We start from the raw sequence: 18410 nt of genomic DNA, 5'->3' as shown, positions 1-18410 counted from the left end.
AAGTGCTGTAAGCTTCCTGGCTGCCTTGTTTGCAAGATTTACAGCATGGTTCTTCATGGTTAGTTTGGAGTCAAATTTCACCCCAAGGATATCAACTTCTTCTCCAGGTGCCAACATCCTCCCATTCATCCTTACTACTGCACCAGCATTACCATCATGGTGCCTAGAGACGATCATCATTTGCGTTTTCTCAGGTGCAAATGTTACTTGCCATCTATTTCCCCAAGCTGATATAGCTCTCAGCTGGTGATTGATGTAGCTTAGAGCAGCTGGCATTTCTTCTCTTGGATAAGTGAATGTCAGTGTACAGTTGTCTGCATATGCATGCGATTCTGGGATGAGATGAAGAAGGTCGTTGAAGTAGACATTCCATAACAATGGACCCAGCACGCTTCCTTGTGGAACACTTGCCCCAATAGGATGTCTTGCTGATTCCGTTCCATTGAGAACTACACTTAGAGATCTACCATGAAGGTAGTCACTGAGGAGACATAGCGTAGAGCCTGCAATTCCCAGTGCTTGAAGTTTTGCTAAGAGGCCCTGGTGCCACACCCGGTCGAAAGCGCCAGCAATGTCCAGTGCTACCACACAGCTGACTTTGAATTCATCCAGTGACTGGTGCCACTTAGTGGAGAGGTTTAACAACAGATCAGCAGCAGAGTAACCTTTCCTGAAGCCATATTGACGATCACAAAGTAGTGAGTGGTAGTCAAAAAACTCTGTCATTTGTCTTGAGATTATTGTCTCAAGTGATTGACAGGAGTGACACTGGTCTGTAGTTGCTGATTTCTGCTCTGCTCTTCTTTTTGTGAACAGGGACTAAATTCGCCTCTTTCCATAGAGAGGGCCATTTACACTGTACTAGGCAGTGCTGAAAGATGCGAGTTAGAGGTGCTGCTAGCTGGTCTGCACATCTTCTCAACAATCTTGGGCTCAACTTGTCTGGACCCACAGCCTTTTCTTGGTCAAGCGATTTAAGTAGGAAATGCACCTCCTCCTGCCTTATTGTCACCACTGACAGTTTTGACACAGTTCTTGCAGCTAGCCAAGGAGGGTCCCTTGCTGGATCAGGAAGTTGCATTTTGGTAGCAAAGTGTTCAGCAAAGAGGTCCGCCTTCTCTTGACTGCTAGTAGAGGTGGTCCCATCCTGTCGATTTAGAGGTGGAATAAGTTCATCAGGCAGATAACCTTGTCTGTCCTTGACCAGGGACCACCAGGTTTTGGAGCCTACCCTACCTGATGCTAACTTTCTTTTAGTGTCCACCTCCCATTTAGCAATGGCTCACTTTTGAACATCACCCATATGCCTACAGGCTTGCATGTGCAAGTTCCTGTTATAGGTGGTAGGGTGTCTCTTATACCTTCGCCATGCTTTGTACTTAGCAGTAGCAGCCTCTCTACAACGAAAGCCAAACCAAGGCTGATCTGTAGGCTTCGTCACATATTGCCGGTGAGGAATGTGTTCTTGTTGTAGATTAAGGATGTGTCCAGTGAAGGCTTTCACTTGGCTCTCTCTCTCTCTCTCTCTCTCTCTCTCTCTCTCTCTCTCTCTCTCTCTCTCTCTCTCTCTCTCTCTCTCTCTCTCTCTCTCTCTCTCTCTCTCTCTCTCTCTCTCTCTCTCTCTCTCTCTCTCTCTCTCTCTCTCTCTCTCTCTCTCTCTCTCTGTACTGGTGATGCTAGTCATGACTTGGATAATGAGAATATTGTGTTTCATGAAGATTTGTGATATTTTATTCTCATTAATCGAAGCGTGTGAAGATGTCTCTCCCTAAACTGTCTGTGACTTTAATGACCTGGTTGAGCTAGTTTTAACATCCCTGTGACTTTAATGACCTGGTTGAATTTGTTTTAACATCCCTGTGACTTTAATGACCTGGTTGAGTTAGTTTTAACATCCCTGTGACTTTAATGACCTGGTTGAGTTAGTTTTTAATCCCGTGACTTTAATGACCGGTTGAGTTAGTTTTAACATCCCTGTGACTTTAATGACCTGGTTGAGTTAGTTTTAACATCCCTGTGACTTTAATGACCTGGTTGAGTTAGTTTTAACATCCCTGTGACTTTAATGACCTGGTTGAGCTAGTTTTAACATCCCTGTGACTTTAATGACCTGGTTGAGTTAGTTTTAACATCCCTGTGACTTTAATGACCTGGTTGAGTTAGTTTTAACATCCCTGTGACTTTAATGACCTGGTTGAGCTAGTTTCCCCAACAATCCCTGTGACTTTATGACCAGTTGAGTTAGTTTTAACATCCCTGTGACTTTAATGACCTGGTTGAGTAGTTTTAACATCCCGTGACTTTAATGACCGTTGGATTAGTTTTAACATCCCTGTGACTTTAATGACCTGGTTGAGTTAGTTTTAACATCCCTGTGACTTTAATGACCTGGTTGAGTTAGTTTTAACATCCCTGTGACTTTAATGACCTGGTTGAGTTAGTTTTAACATCCCTGTGGCTTTAATGACCTGATTGAGTTAGTTTTAACATCCCTGTGACTTTAATGACCCGGTTGAGTTAGTTTTAACATCCCTGTGACTTTAATGACCTGGCTGAGTTAGTTTTAACATCCCCGTGACTTTAATGACCTGGTTGAGTTAGTTTTAACATCCCTGTGACTGTAATGACCTGGTTGAGTTAGTTTTAACATCCCTGTGACTTTAATGACCTGGTTGAGCTAGTTTTAACATCCCTGTGACTTTAATGACCTGGTTTAGTTAGTTTTAACATCCCTGTGACTTTAACGACCTGGTTGAGCTAGTTTTAACATCCCTGTGACTTTAATGACCTGGTTGAGCTAGTTTTAACATCCCTGTGACTTTAATGACCTGGTTGAGTTAGTTTTAACATCCCTGTGACTTTAATGACCTGGTTGAGTTAGTTTTAACATCCCTGTGACTTTAATGACCTGGTTGAGTTAGTTTTAACATCCCTGTGACTTTAATGACCTGGTTGAGTTAGTTTTAACATCCCTGTGACTTTAATGACCTGGTTGAGTTAGTTTTAACATTTCTGTGACTTTAATGACTTGGTTGAGTTAGTTTTAACATCCCTGTGACTTTAATGACCTGGTTGAGCCAGTTTTAACATCCCTGTGACTTTAATGACCTGGTTGAGCCAGTTTTAGCATCCCTGTGACTTTAATGACCTGGTTGAGCTAGTTTTAACATCCCTGTGACTTTAACCTTCCCTTTCTCTCTCTGACTTGTATACACAATCCTACTCTTCAAACAGTCTTTGTATATCAGGTATATCAAGTTTTCTGAATATCTTTTATGTTGTTAACATGTCTCCTTCTCGTCCATCTATCTTTTTAAGTACTCGTAGTCGTTTTAGTCACTCGACTGTCTCAGTTCTGGGTGTATAGGAGTAGTCTGCTTTGTATACAAGGTTGGCAAGTATGGGCTCCATACTGGTGCAGCGTACTCGGCGTCTGAAATATGAATCTGAAAATGGTATACACTACCGATAGGCTGATAAGTAAAACATATGTGCAACAGTACCTTTATTCCGAAACATTTCGCCTACACAGTAGGCTTCTTCAGTCGAGTACAGACGAGTTAGAAGAAACAGTAGAAATGTGAAGACGATGTAATCAGTCCACTACCTTTGAAGACATAGTTTTGAGGGGATTAATCCCTCAGCTGAGGGAAAAGGATCTGCCACGAATGGGCCAGTAGACCTGCTGCAGAGTTCTTCCTTTCTTACGTTCTTATACATCTTCTCTGTACATCCCTGTCTCATCTCCCTCAGGTATACCATCATTGTTTCCTTCCTCTCAGGTATTCTGTGATCTGTTTTAGTAAATCACTCTCGTTAAGCTTACCTACCTTTTTTCTTCTTAGTTCAGTCTCTGGTGGGATTCAAAATTAAAACGCCGCCTGACAGTCAAGGAAAATGCAGTCTAAGAGTCTTTTCTCTCTTGCTTTAATTGTCACTCCATCACAGTAATTCAGCAAGTTGGTCAGACATGCATGAGCCTGGGAACCTGTGTTGGTGAGACATGCATGAGCCTGGGAACCTGTGTTGGTGAGACATGCATGAGCCTGGGAACCTGTGTTGGTGAGACATGCATGAACCCGGGAACCTGTGTTGGTGATCTTTCAAGACTCCAATCTTCCTCAGGTGCTTCACCAGACTACTGATTATCTTCTTTATTATTCTACGTAATATACACGTTAAGTATACAGGTGTATATTACCTGTTTGTCCCATTGTTTATACAATGGTACACAGTACAAGACACTTTCATTAGGCCACAATGGCAGTGACACTTTATCAAATACTTTTCTAAAGTCTTGCTGTGGCTGAAACGTCGTAAGTGATGTTCAAGTTACTACATAAAGCTGAGACTACGTGGATCTTTATGATGCTATTTGCGAGTTGTTGAATCTTACCGCTAAATGTCCACACTGTGTGCTCACCGAATTGTGTTTCTTGTGGATTGAATCATGGTTCTTAGCTGAAGCTTAAAGTTTCATTGTGTGTGTGTGTGTGTGTGTGTGTGTGTGTGTGTGTGTGTGTGTGTGTGTGTGTGTGTGTGTGTGTGTGTGTGTGTGTGTGTGTGTGTGTGTGTGTGTGTGTGTGTGTGTGTGTGTAAATGAGCGCATGTGTACAATTGCGTGTATGTTCATCTCATCTTCACATAAAACCTCCTCCTACTGTCATTATCCTTGTTACTACCTCCCTTCTTCCATCTCATTAGACTTCCTTCTCGTTCTCTCACTCTCTCTCTCTCTCTTTTACCTGGCGAATGGTGAATGAGTGACTGAGCCAGAGGCTTTGAAAGGGGTGAGGGGAAGAAAAAATGGGGGAAGGGGGAAGAGAAGAAGGGGAAAGGGAGAGAGAAGAATGGGTAAGGGGAAAGAGAGGAAGAGGGGAAGGAAGATAGAGGAGAAAGGGGGGTAAAGGGTGCCAGACAGTGTTATTCATCTTCATCTTCGCCTTAACGAGCGTTATTACTGCATGTCTGAGCTCTCTCTCTCTCTCTCTCTCTCTCTCTCTCTCTCTCTCTCTCTCTCTCTCTCTCTCTCTCTCTCTCTCTCTCTCTATCACTCACTCTCACTCTTTCTCTCTCTGTGAGAACTATTTATTAAGCTTTCAATCCCAGCTTAAAGCTTACCTATATTATAAATGGAGCTGAGTAAGCTGGTAGTTCATTTATTTTGCCTTCCCTAAGTTCCAAACTTTCTTTGGTCAGCCTAATGTTGAACTGCGGTCTGGACCACAGTGCAACCCAGACCAAACTGGCCACAAATGCAACATTCATTAATTTTAGCTACTTTTTACTGAGAGAGAGAGAGAGAGAGAGAGAGAGAGAGAGAGAGAGAGAGAGAGAGAGAGAGAGAGAGAGAGAGAGAGAGAGAGAGAGAGAGAGAATTTATATAAGTAACAACTCTTAGCTTAAAATAAAGAAAGTTAGAAAGCCAAGAGAGAAAAGAGAGTAGAGAGAGAGAGAGAGAGAGAGAGAGAGAGAGAGAGAGAGAGAGAGAGAATAAATGGGTAATAAAATATATATTGAATAAACAGTTCTACAATTTCTTAAAGAGTAAACAGAGAATTAACTCATTGACTTAAGAAGTGTTTTTTTCCAGAAAGTTGTGGCTATATTGTTCGACTCGTTCACAGTCGTTCAACTGAACTTTTTGGAAGTGAACGAAAAGAATTGAAAACTCTGGTCACTTTTTTTGTTCAATTTGTAGACTGACCCGTTTTATTCCTGTTGAATTCTTAATGTTTTCTATGCTCTTCTTCCCCGTTGCTCCTTCCTGTTGCTTGTACCTAGTCTCCCTGTTGTCTCTCCCTTTTTAATCTCTAGACTGAACCGTTTAATTCCTGTTTAATTCTCGGTGGTATATGTTTTTCTTCCTGTTGCTTCTCTCTGTTGAAACCTTCTGTTTCCCTTCCTGTTGCCTCTAACTGTTCTTACCATCTTTATTGAATCTCTGTTAACCTTGTATAACGTTTTCTCTGTTGCTTAGTAATATTTGTTATATATATATATATATATATATATATATATATATATATATATATATATATATATATTATATATATATATATATATATATATATATATATATGTCGTGCCGAATAGGCAGAACTTGCGATCTTGGCTTAAATAGCAACGCTCACCTTGCCATATAGGACAAGCGAAAATTTGTGTATGCAATAATTTCGCCAAAACCATTCTGAACCTAACGAAAAAAATATATTTCGTTGTGTTTGTTTAGTATTAAATTACTGTAAACAAATCTAAAATATATTTAGTTGGGTTAGGCTAAAATAAATTGCGCTTGTTATAATAAGGTTAGGTAAGTTTTCTAAGTTCCTTTTGGTGCAAAATTATAAATTTTTTACATCAATATTAATGAAAAAATATATCTTTAAACGTATAAGAGAAAATTTTAGAAAGGACTTAATTTTAAAAGTTCTTGCTAATTGACCAGTTTTATATATTCGGCACGGTATGTATATATATATATATATATATATATATATATATATATATATATATATATATATATATATATATATATATATATATATTATATATATATATATATATATTCCCCTTATATCTCCCTTCTTGTTATATCTCCCTATTTGTTATATCTCCCTGCTAACACCCTTCTCCCTGGCCACAGTTCAACTTCGTGGGGAAGCTGCTGGGACCTAAGGGAAACTCCCTGAAGCGGCTGCAAGAGGAGACAATGACCAAGATGGCTATCCTGGGGAAGGGCTCCTTCAGGGACAAAGCCAAGGAGGAGGAGCTGAGGAAGAACCCTGACCCTAAGTATGGTCACCTGCAGGAGGACCTTCATGTAGAGGTCACGGCGCATGCGCCCCCGGCTGAAGCATACGCCAGGATCGCCTACGCATTGACGGAGATACGCAGATACCTAGTGCCGGTGAGTGTTAGTGATAGTTGTGGTGGTGGTAGTTGTGGTGGTAGTGGTGGTAGTGGTGGTAGTGATGGTAGTGGTGATAGTGATGGTGATAGTGGTGGTGGTAGCGGTGGTAATGGTGGTAATGATGGTGGTGGTGGTTACAAATATTATGATATAATTTTTAATTTGACGTGTAGCCTGCTCTTTCTTTCTTTCTCTCTCTCTCTCTCTCTCTCTCTCTCTCTCTCTCTCTCTCTCTCTCTCTCTCTCTCTCTCTCTCTCTCTCTCTCTCTCTCTCTCTCTCTCTCTCTAACTCTCTCTCTATCTCTCTCTCTCTCTCTCTCTCTCTCTCTCTCTCTCTCTCTCTCTCTCTCTCTCTCTAACTCTCTCTCTATCTCTCTCTCTCTCTCTCTCTCTCTCTCTCTCTCTCTCTCTCTCTCTCTCTCTCTCTCTCTCTCTCTCTCTCTCATAATTACACGAGTGAGTGAGCACAACTCACACTAATAATTCATGGATATAATTCATCATGACTCTGAGTGGCGTGCCCACCACAACACCAGTTGTCTGATAGTGTAGTTATCCACCACAACACCAGTTGTCTGATAGTGCAGTTATCCACCACAACACCAGTTGTCTGATAGTGCAGTTATCCACCACAACACCAGTTGTCTGATAGTGCAGTTATCCACCACAACACCAGTTGTCTGATAGTGCAGTTATCCACCACAACACCAGTTGTCTGATAGTGCAGTTATCCACCACAACACCAGTTGTCTGATAGTGTAGTTATCCACCACAACACCAGTTGTCTGATAGTGTAGTTATCCACCACAACACCAGTTGTCTGATAGTGCAGTTATCCACCACAACACCAGTTGTCTGATAGTGCAGTTATCCACCACAACACCAGTTGTCTGATAGTGCAGTTATCCACCACAACACCAGTTGTCTGATAGTGCAGTTATCCACCACAACACCAGTTGTCTGATAGTGCAGTTATCCACCACAACACCAGTTGTCTGATAGTGCAGTTATCCACCACAACACCAGTTGTCTGATAGTGCAGTTATCCACCACAACACCAGTTGTCTGATAGTGCAGTTATCCACCACAACACCAGTTGTCTGATAGTGCAGTTATCCACCACAACACCAGTTGTCTGATAGTGCAGTTATCCACCACAACACCAGTTGTCTGATAGTGCAGTTATCCACCACAACACCAGTTGTCTGATAGTGCAGTTATCCACCACAACACCAGTTGTCTGATAGTGCAGTTATCCACCACAACACCAGTTGTCTGATAGTGTAGTTATCCACCACAACACCAGTTGTCTGATAGTGCAGTTATCCACCACAACACCAGTTGTCTGATAGTGCAGTTATCCACCACAACACCAGTTGTCTGATAGTGCAGTTATCCACCACAACACCAGTTGTCTGATAGTGCAGTTATCCACCACAACACCAGTTGTCTGATAGTGCAGTTATCAACCACAACACCAGTTGTCTGATAGTGCAGTTATCCACCACAACACCAGTTGTCTGATAGTGCAGTTATCCACCACAACACCAGTTGTCTGATAGTGTAGTTATCCACCACAACACCAGTTGTCTGATAGTGTAGTTATCCACCACAACACCAGTTGTCTGATATTGTAGTTATCCACCACAACACCAGTTGTCTGATAGTGTAGTTATCCACCACAACACCAGTTGTCTGATAGTGCAGTTATCCACCACAACACCAGTTGTCTGATAGTGTAGTTATCCACCACAACACCAGTTGTCTGATAGTGTAGTTATCCACCACAACACCAGTTGTCTGATAGTGCAGTTATCCACCACAACACCAGTTGTCTGATAGTGTAGTTATCCACCACAACACCAGTTGTCTGATAGTGCAGTTATCCACCACAACACCAGTTGTCTGATAGTGCAGTTATCCACCACAACACCAGTTGTCTGATAATGCAGTTATCCACCACAACACCAGTTGTCTGATAATGCAGTTATCCACCACAACACCAGTTGTCTGATAATGCAGTTATCCACCACAACACCAGTTGTCTGATAGTGCAGTTATCCACCACAACACCAGTTGTCTGATAATGCAGTTATCCACCACAACACCAGTTGTCTGATAGTGCAGTTATCCACCACAACACCAGTTGTCTGATAGTGCAGTTATCCACCACAACACCAGTTGTCTGATAGTGCAGTTATCCACCACAACACCAGTTGTCTGATAGTGCAGTTATCCACCACAACACCAGTTGTCTGATAGTGCAGTTATCCACCACAACACCAGTTGTCTGATAGTGCAGTTATCCACCACAACACCAGTTGTCTGATAGTGCAGTTATCCACCACAACACCAGTTATCTGATAGTGCAGTTATCCACCACAACACCAGTTGTCTGATAGTGCAGTTATCCACCACAACACCAGTTATCTGATAGTGCAGTTATCCACCACAACACCAGTTGTCTGATAGTGCAGTTATCCACCACAACACCAGTTGTCTGATAGTGCAGTTATCCACCACAACACCAGTTGTCTGATAGTGCAGTTATCCACCACAACACCAGTTATCTGATAGTGCAGTTATCCACCACAACACCAGTTGTCTGATAGTGCAGTTATCCACCACAAGACCAGTTATCTGATAGTGCAGTTATCCACCACAACACCAGTTGTCTGATAGTGCAGTTATCCACCACAACACCAGTTATCTGATAGTGCAGTTATCCACCACAACACCAGTTGTCTGATAGTGCAGTTATCCACCACAAGACCAGTTATCTGATAGTGCAGTTATCCACCACAAGACCAGTTATCTGATAGTGCAGTTATCCACCACAAGACCTGTTATCTGATAGTGCAGTTATCCACCACGAGACCAGTTATCTGATAGTGTAGTTATCCACCACAAGACCTGTTATCTGATAGTGTAGTTATCCACCACAAGACCTGTTATCTGATAGTGCAGTTATCCACCACAAGACCAGTTATCTGATAGTGCAGTTATCCACCACAAGACCTGTTATCTGATAGTGTAGTTATCCACCACAAGACCAGTTATCTGATAGTGTAGTTATCCACCACAAGACCAGTTATCTGATAGTGTAGTTATCCACCACAGGAGCAGTTCTCTGATAGGGTAATCAGAGCAGATGCTTGGGGGTTACGACTCACATTCTGACTGGTTTGCGACATTCAGGTCAACTGAGACGAGTCTTAGAGTCATCAAGTGTGAGTTATGGTGTTGAAGAATGGAGGGAGTGAGGGAGAGAGAGAGGGAGGACATAGAAGGAACAGTGGTGGAGAAGGACTTACAGACAGAACGATAGAAGGAGGAACAGAACAACTTAGCTAGAATTATTATGTCATTAATAAAATAATTTTCTTACCGTCACTGCTCATTCGCTCACTTTCCCTCATCTCACACTCTCACTTTCTCTCATCTCACACTCTCTCACTTTCTCTCATCTCGCACTCTCTCACTTTCTCTCATCTCACACTCTCTCACTTTCTCTCATCTCACACTCTCTCACTTTCTCTCATCTCGCACTCTCTCACTTTCTCTCATCTCACACTCTCTCACTTTCTCTCATCTCACACTCTCTCACTTTCTCTCATCTCACACTCTCTCACTTTCTCTCATCTCACACTCTGTCACTTTCTCTCATCTCACACTTTCTCTCATCTCACACTCTCTCACTTTCTCTCATCTCACACTCTCTCACTTTCTCTCATCTCGCACTCTCTCACTTTCTCTCATCTCACACTCTCTCACTTTCTCTCATCTCGCACTCTCTCACTTTCTCTCATCTCGCACTCTCTCACTTTCTCTCATCTCGCACTCTCTCACTTTCTCTCATCTCACACTCTCTCACTTTCTCTCATCTCACACTCTCTCACTTTCTCTCATCTCACACTCTGTCACTTTCTCTCATCTCACACTTTCTCTCATCTCACACTCTCTCACTTTCTCTCATCTCACACTCTCTCACTTTCTCTCATCTCGCACTCTCTCACTTTCTCTCATCTCACACTCTCTCACTTTCTCTCATCTCGCACTCTCTCACTTTCTCTCATCTCGCACTCTCTCAGTTTCTCTCATCTCGCACTCTCTCACTTTCTCTCATCTCACACTCTCTCACTTTCTCTCATCTCACACTCTCTCACTTTCTCTCATCTCACACTCTCTCACTTTCTCTCATCTCACACTCTCTCACTTTCCCCTCATCTCACACTCACTTTCTCTCTTTTCCATGCATAAGAAATACATTATAGCTTCGTAACCGTCGTAATAACTGCAGCTCTCCTGTATCATTAATGTTTCAGTATAGCATCTGTAATAGTGGCACGATATATACACAGGAGAGGTGTGTATATCTCACTGAATATACACAGGAGAGGTGTGTATATCTCACTGAATATACACAGGAGAGGTGTGTATATCTCACTGAATATACACAGGAGAAGTGTGTATATCTCACTGAATATACACAGGAGAAGTGTGTATATCTCACTGAATATACACAGGAGAAGTGTGTATATCTCACTGAATATACACAGGAGAAGTGTGTATATCTCACTGAATATACACAGGAGAGGTGTGTATATCTCACTGAATATACACAGGAGAGGTGTGTATATCTCACTGAATATACACAGGAGAGGTGTGTATATCTCACTGAATATACACAGGAGAAGTGTGTATATCTCACTGAATATACACAGGAGAGGTGTGTATATCTCACTGAATATACACTAAAAGTTTGCTTTAATCCCTATTTTCGGTGTTAAAAATATTCTTAACTGGTGGTGAACAGGTGACAAGCAGCCTTAATGACCATCGTTTAGTAGATAGGCATTAAACCTAATAAACAAACAAATAAAATAATAGGAATAGCGCCTAATAATATATATATATATATATATATATATATATATATATATATATATATATATATATATATATATATATATATATTATATATATATATATATATATATATATATATATATATATATATATATATATATATATATAATTATATATATATATATATACATGATGTAGGCCTCTGGCTTTAATTACGAAACATTTCACAAAGTTGAGTGTGTAACTTTAATAACAGTGGAAGGTAGGTGTAGCGAGCGTGGCTGCCAGACGCATTGACCACACTACTCGTTATGTCTTATTTGCATATATGGCGCCGACCACCACAAAATCCGTTTCAGCTGCGGGTTTGCCCATGAATTTTGATTCCCTCGTGGTTTTTTTTTTTTTTAATGTTCCGCTTTGGTCTTTGATGTTAAGCAAGAGTGACCACGGCCACGGGACCACGTCCACGGGACCACAGCCACGGAACCATGTCCACGGGACCACAGCCACGGAACCATGTCCACGGGACCACAGCCACGGAACCATGTCCACGGGACCACAGCCACGGAACCATGTCCACGGGACCACAGCCACGGAACCATGTCCACGGGACCACAGCCACGGAACCATGTCCACGGGACCACAGCCACGGAACCACGTCCACGGGACCACAGCCACGGAACCATGTCCACGGGACCACAGCCACGGAAAGACAGCCACGGGACCACAGCCACGGGACCACAGCCACGGGACCACAGGCACGGGACCACAGCCACGGGACCACGTCCACGGAACCACAGCCCCGAGACCACAGCCCCGAGACCACAGCCCCGAGACCACAGCCCCGAGACCACAGCCACGGAACCACAGCCCCGAGACCACAGCCCCGAGACCACAGCCACGGGACCACAGCCCCGAGACCACAGCCCCGAGACCACAGCCACGGGACCACAGCCCCGAGACCACAGCCCCGAGACCACAGCCACAGAACCACAGCCACGGAACCACAGCCACGGGACCACAGCCACGGGACCACAGCCACGGAACCACGTCCACGGGACCACAGCCACGGGACCACAGCCACGGAACCATGTCCACGGGACCACAGCCACGGAACCATGTCCACGGGACCACAGCCACGGAACCATGTCCACGGGACCACAGCCACGGAACCATGTCCACGGGACCACAGCCACGGAACCATGTCCACGGGACCACAGCCACGGAACCATGTCCACGGGACCACAGCCACGGAACCACGTCCACGGGACCACAGCCACGGAACCATGTCCACGGGACCACAGCCACGGAAAGACAGCCACGGGACCACAGCCACGGGACCACAGCCACGGGACCACAGGCACGGGACCACAGCCACGGGACCACGTCCACGGAACCACAGCCCCGAGACCACAGCCCCGAGACCACAGCCCCGAGACCACAGCCCCGAGACCACAGCCCCGAGACCACAGGCACGGGACCACAGCCACGGGACCACGTCCACGGGACCACAGCCCCGAGACCACAGCCCCGAGACCACAGCCCCGAGACCACAGCCCCGAGACCACAGCCCCGAGACCACAGGCACGGGACCACAGCCACGGGACCACGTCCACGGGACCACAGCCCCGAGACCACAGCCACATTAAAATTCGGTGTTCTAATTAGTTATTATAATTTTTAATAATTTATCGGACTTCATCAAATCTGCAACAGATTTTTTTCGATTGACAAATGCACCGAAGAACGAATTTCTGGACATCAATAAATGTTTTTATTTCTCTTTCTTTTTATGTTTGCGTGAGGTTTATTATGAGAATATCTAAATGGTGAATTACTGGTTATTAATATTTATTGGAAAACTGTACCAGGGCGGTGGTTGTGGTCCAGCAACACTGTGGTCCAGCAACACTGTGGTCCAGCAACACTGTGGTCCAGCAACACTGTGGTCCAGCAACACTGTGGTCCAGCAACACTGTGGTCCAGCAACACTGTGGTCCAGCAACACTGTGGTCCAGCAACACTGTGGTCCAGCAACACTGTGGTCCAGCAACACTGTGGTCCAGCAACACTGTGGTCCAGCAACACTGTGGTCCAGCAACACTGTGGTCCAGCAACACTGTGGTTCAGCAACACTGTGGTCCAGCAACACTGTGGTCCAGCAACACTGTGGTCCAGCAACACTGTGGTCCAGCAACACTGTGGTTCAGCAACACTGTGGTCCAGCAACACTGTGGTCCAGCAACATTGTGGTCCAGCAACAATGTGGTTCAGCAACAATGTGGTTCAGCAACACTGTGGTCCAGCAACACTGTGGTCCAGCAACACTGTGGTCCAGCAACACTGTGGTCCAGCAACATTGTGGTCCAGCAACAATGTGGTTCAGCAACAATGTGGTTCAGCAACACTGTGGTCCAGCAGCACTGTGGTCCAGCAACACTGTGGTCCAGCAACACTGTGGTCCAGCAACACTGGTCCACCAACACTGACTGTGGTCCAGCAACACTGACTGTGGTCCACCAACACTGACTGTGGTTCAGCTACACTGACTGTGGTTCAGCTACACTGACTGTGGTTCAGCTACACTGACTGGGGTCCAGTAACACTAACTGTGGTTCATTAGTACAGTGGTTCATTGTATAGCGGTACAGCAGTTCAGTGTACAGTATCTCAGTACCGTGGTACACGGTCTCCCAGTTACAGTCTCTCTTTGGACTAGCTCTTACTTGCCTATTTACTGCTAGGTGAATAGAGGTGTCAGGAGACTTGGATATCTCGCCCTGCCTGGAAATCGAACACAGGTTCTTTCTCTTGCGATCCGAACACTCGCTGTTCTACAGTGTATTACACATTAGTGACGTCAGTACATAACATCAACTGAAACATCAGTGATTATAACTTTACCAAGAACATTAATGTTGGCTGAAACTCAGCCGTGATGTTGGCTGAAACACAGCCGTGATGTTGGCTGAAACAACTCAGCCGTGATGTTGGGTGAAACTCAGCCGTGATGTTGGCTGAAACAACTCAGCCGTGATGTTGGGTGAAACTCAGCCGTGATGTTGGCTGAAACAACTCAGCCGTGATGTTAGCTGAAACAACTCAGCCGTAATGTTGGCTGAAACTCAGCCGTGATGTTGGCTGAAACAACTCAGCCGTGATGTTGGCTGAAACTCAGCCGTGATGTTGGCTGAAACAACTCAGCCGTGATGTTGCGTGAAACTCAGCCGTGATGTTGGCTGAAACAACTCAGCCGTGATGTTGGGTGAAACTCAGCCGTGATGTTGGCTGAAACAACTCAGCCGTGATGTTAGCTGAAACAACTCAGCCGTAATGTTGGCTGAAACTCAGCCGTGATGTTAGCTGAAACAACTCAGCCGTGATGTTGGGTGAAACTCAGCCGTGATGTTGGCTGAAACAACTCAGCCGTGATGTTAGCTGAAACAACTCAGCCGTGATGTTAGCTGAAACAACTCAGCCGTGATGTTGGCTGAAACAACTCAGCCGTGATGTTAGCTGAAACAACTCAGCCGTGATGTTAGCTGAAACAACTCAGCCGTGATGTTGGCTGAAACTCAGCCGTGATGTTGGCTGAAACAACTCTGCCGTGATGTTGGCTGAAACAACTCAGCCGTGATGTTGGCTGAAACAACTCAGCCGTGATGTTGGTTGAAACAACTCAGCCGTGATGTTGGTTGAAACAACTCAGCCGTGATGTTGGTTGAAACAACTCAGCCGTGATGTTGGGTGAAACTCAGCCGTGATGTTGGCTGAAACAACTCAGCCGTGATGTTAGCTGAAACAACTCAGCCGTGATGTTAGCTGAAACAACTCAGCCGTGATGTTGGCTGAAACTCAGCCGTGATGTTGGCTGAAACAACTCTGCCGTGATGTTGGGTGAAACTCAGCCGTGATGTTGGCTGAAACTCAGCCGTGATGTTGGCTGAAACAACTCTGCCGTGATGTTGGCTGAAACTCAGCCGTGATGTTGGCTGAAACAACTCTGCCGTGATGTTGGCTGAAACAACTCAGCCGTTATGTTGGCTGAAACAACTCAGCCGTGATGTTGGTTGAAACAACTCAGCCGTGATGTTGGTTGAAACAACTCAGCCGTGATGTTGGTTGAAACAACTCAGCCGTGATGTTGGTTGAAACAACTCAGCCGTGATGTTGGTTGAAACAACTCAGCCGTGATGTTGGTTGAAACAACTCAGCCGTGATGTTGGCTGAAACAACTCAGCCGTGATGTTGGCTGAAACAACTCAGCCGTGATGTTGGTTGAAACAACTCAGCCGTGATGTTGGTTGAAACAACTCAGCCGTGATGTTGGCTGAAAAAACTCAGCCGTGATGTTGGTTGAAACAACTCAGCCGTGATGTTGGTTGAAACAACTCAGCCGTGATGTTGGTTGAAACAACTCAGCCGTGATGTTGGTTGAAACAACTCAGCCGTGATGTTGGCTGAAACAACTCAGCCGTGATGTTGGCTGAAACAACTCAGCCGTGATGTTGGCTGAAACAACTCAGCCGTGATGTTGGCTGAAACAACTCAGCCGTGATGTTGGCTGAAACAACTCAGCCATTTTATACATCTGGCTGACATAAAAATCAACTTTCACCCTCTCACTAATTGCTAATTAATTTGGTAATCGGTCGAAACTCTGCGGGAAAAGTTACGTCGCGTCATAATTAAATGTAATTCGTTGTGTGTTATATTCTCGTCATTTTAGCTTCTGAGTTAATTACCATCGCAAAACCGTACTGCGATAAAAATATTAACATTTCAACATCAACTAATCTCAAACTAACATTAAATTTTTCCCATTTCGAGTTAATAGCAGCGGTGGTCACCTCGTTCTTCACGATTTTCATTAAACAATTTATTCTGTAATGTTATTTTCTATTTCTTATCATTTATTTTCGTTTCTGAATTACGATAGTAATAGATTTTACTTTACTAACCAATATTAAAGGAAAACTTTTAAGTACAATTCTTCCCCTTTTTAATTATTATTTCTAGATTTGGCCCATTTTTCTAAATTTTTACGTAACTTTTATTTGTAAACAAAGTCCAGTGTATATACGCTGAGAATTTTACTTAATATGTGTGTTAGGTATTAAATTATTCTTGACTGGTGGTGAACGGGTGACACGCAGCCTTGATGACCCTCGTGTAGTAAATAGATTTACAGTCTAATTAACCCCCAAAAAACTTTTTACGATCTGTTTGCTAGAAAATCTGAGTACAGACTACCATGTTGTACCTGTTATACCGAGTACAAACTGACATCCATCATTAGTTTCATCATCTTTGTATTGTTGGTAAGTCTGTCCGGACCACATCTTCAGATTTTTTCCTTTTTTGACGCCTAGGTGATTTTTTTCGTAATGATCTAATAGCTGAGAAAAATTTCATCATCCTGCTGTAAAGCCATGATCACATGCATGATCATCCTGCTGTAAAGCCATGATCACATGCATGATCATCCTGCTGTAAAGCCATGATCACATGCATGATCATCCTGCTGTAAAGCCATGATCACATGCATGATCATCCTGCTGTAAAGCCATGATCACATGCATGATCATCCTGCTGTAAAGCCATGATCACATGCATGATCATCCTGCTGTAAAGCCATGATCACATGCATGATCATCCTGCTGTAAAGCCATGATCACATGCATGATCATCCTGCTGTAAAGCCATGATCACATGCATGATCATCCTGCTGTAAAGCCATGATCACATGCATGATCATCCTGCTGTAAAGCCATGGTGCTTTAAGTTGTGTAGTTCATAAGATAAATATATTGACATTTGAGCATCGTCTTTGAGATGTGTCTGACGTGTGATGCAATATGATATAATTTTTATCTGAATATAAATTACTCTTGCGCACTTTGTTTCTTCCTCGCTAGAACATGTCAGCACTTACTATCTTACATCTTTCACAGTCATAACATCCCTGCTATTTTTCCTGTTATCTCTCTCTCATCTAACCGGTTATGTTTCCCTGTCATCAGTTATCTCAGGCGCCCCTGCTAACCGTGTCTCTGCATCTCTCTCACACACACAGGATCACAACGACGAGATACGACAGGAACAGATGCGTGAGATGCAGGTGTTGAACGGTCGTAGCGGAGTACCTGGAGGAGGGGAAGCTGGAGACGGTCACACTGACTCCTCTGGTTCCCTCTCCCCGCCCAACTCTCTCTCCCCGCCTCCACCCGCTTCCGTCAAGCTCCCCACCGCCGCCGCCGCCCACCAGATGGCCGCCCACGCCGCCGCCACGCCAGTGCCACCCACCCTCCTCACCCACCCAGCTATGAGGGGACTCACAAGGGCTCAGATGGGTCTCCTGAGTACAGGTGAGACAACAAGACTGCTGTCTGCTATCGGTTAAACGTTATAATATCACTAATATCTTTACATAAGAATACTTAAATTTTAATAAACATCAGGTTTGTTAATATTTATCACTACAATAATTATCTAGTTATCGCTTTAATAGTTATCACCAGCAGCAACGGGCTGCTATTTTGTATTGAATGGAATTATTAATAATAAGAATTACGGAATAGAAATGGGGAATCCACTGAAACATTCTCTAATTAATGCTTTTCTC

General features: G+C 44.0%; 1 protein-coding gene across 4 annotated transcripts in view; it reads left to right on the top strand.

Moving 5' to 3' along the window:
• LOC128692732 (KH domain-containing, RNA-binding, signal transduction-associated protein 2) overlaps nt 1-18410 on the top strand; it is a 607660-nt gene that overhangs the window by 545690 nt on the left and 43560 nt on the right. For all 4 annotated transcript variants that reach the window (XM_053782056.2, XM_070089990.1, XM_070089992.1 and 1 more), the window contains exons 3-4: nt 6647-6910; nt 17862-18153. In XM_053782056.2, the coding sequence (XP_053638031.1) occupies nt 6647-6910; nt 17862-18153 (556 nt within the window). The remainder of the gene's footprint in view (nt 1-6646; nt 6911-17861; nt 18154-18410) is intronic.

The sequence above is a fragment of the Cherax quadricarinatus genome, chromosome 30 (assembly GCF_038502225.1).
Source record: "Cherax quadricarinatus isolate ZL_2023a chromosome 30, ASM3850222v1, whole genome shotgun sequence".
Taxonomy (NCBI): domain Eukaryota; kingdom Metazoa; phylum Arthropoda; class Malacostraca; order Decapoda; family Parastacidae; genus Cherax; species Cherax quadricarinatus.
Note: the sequence above shows the minus strand (reverse complement) of the source record. Positions and strands in the feature narration are given on the sequence as shown.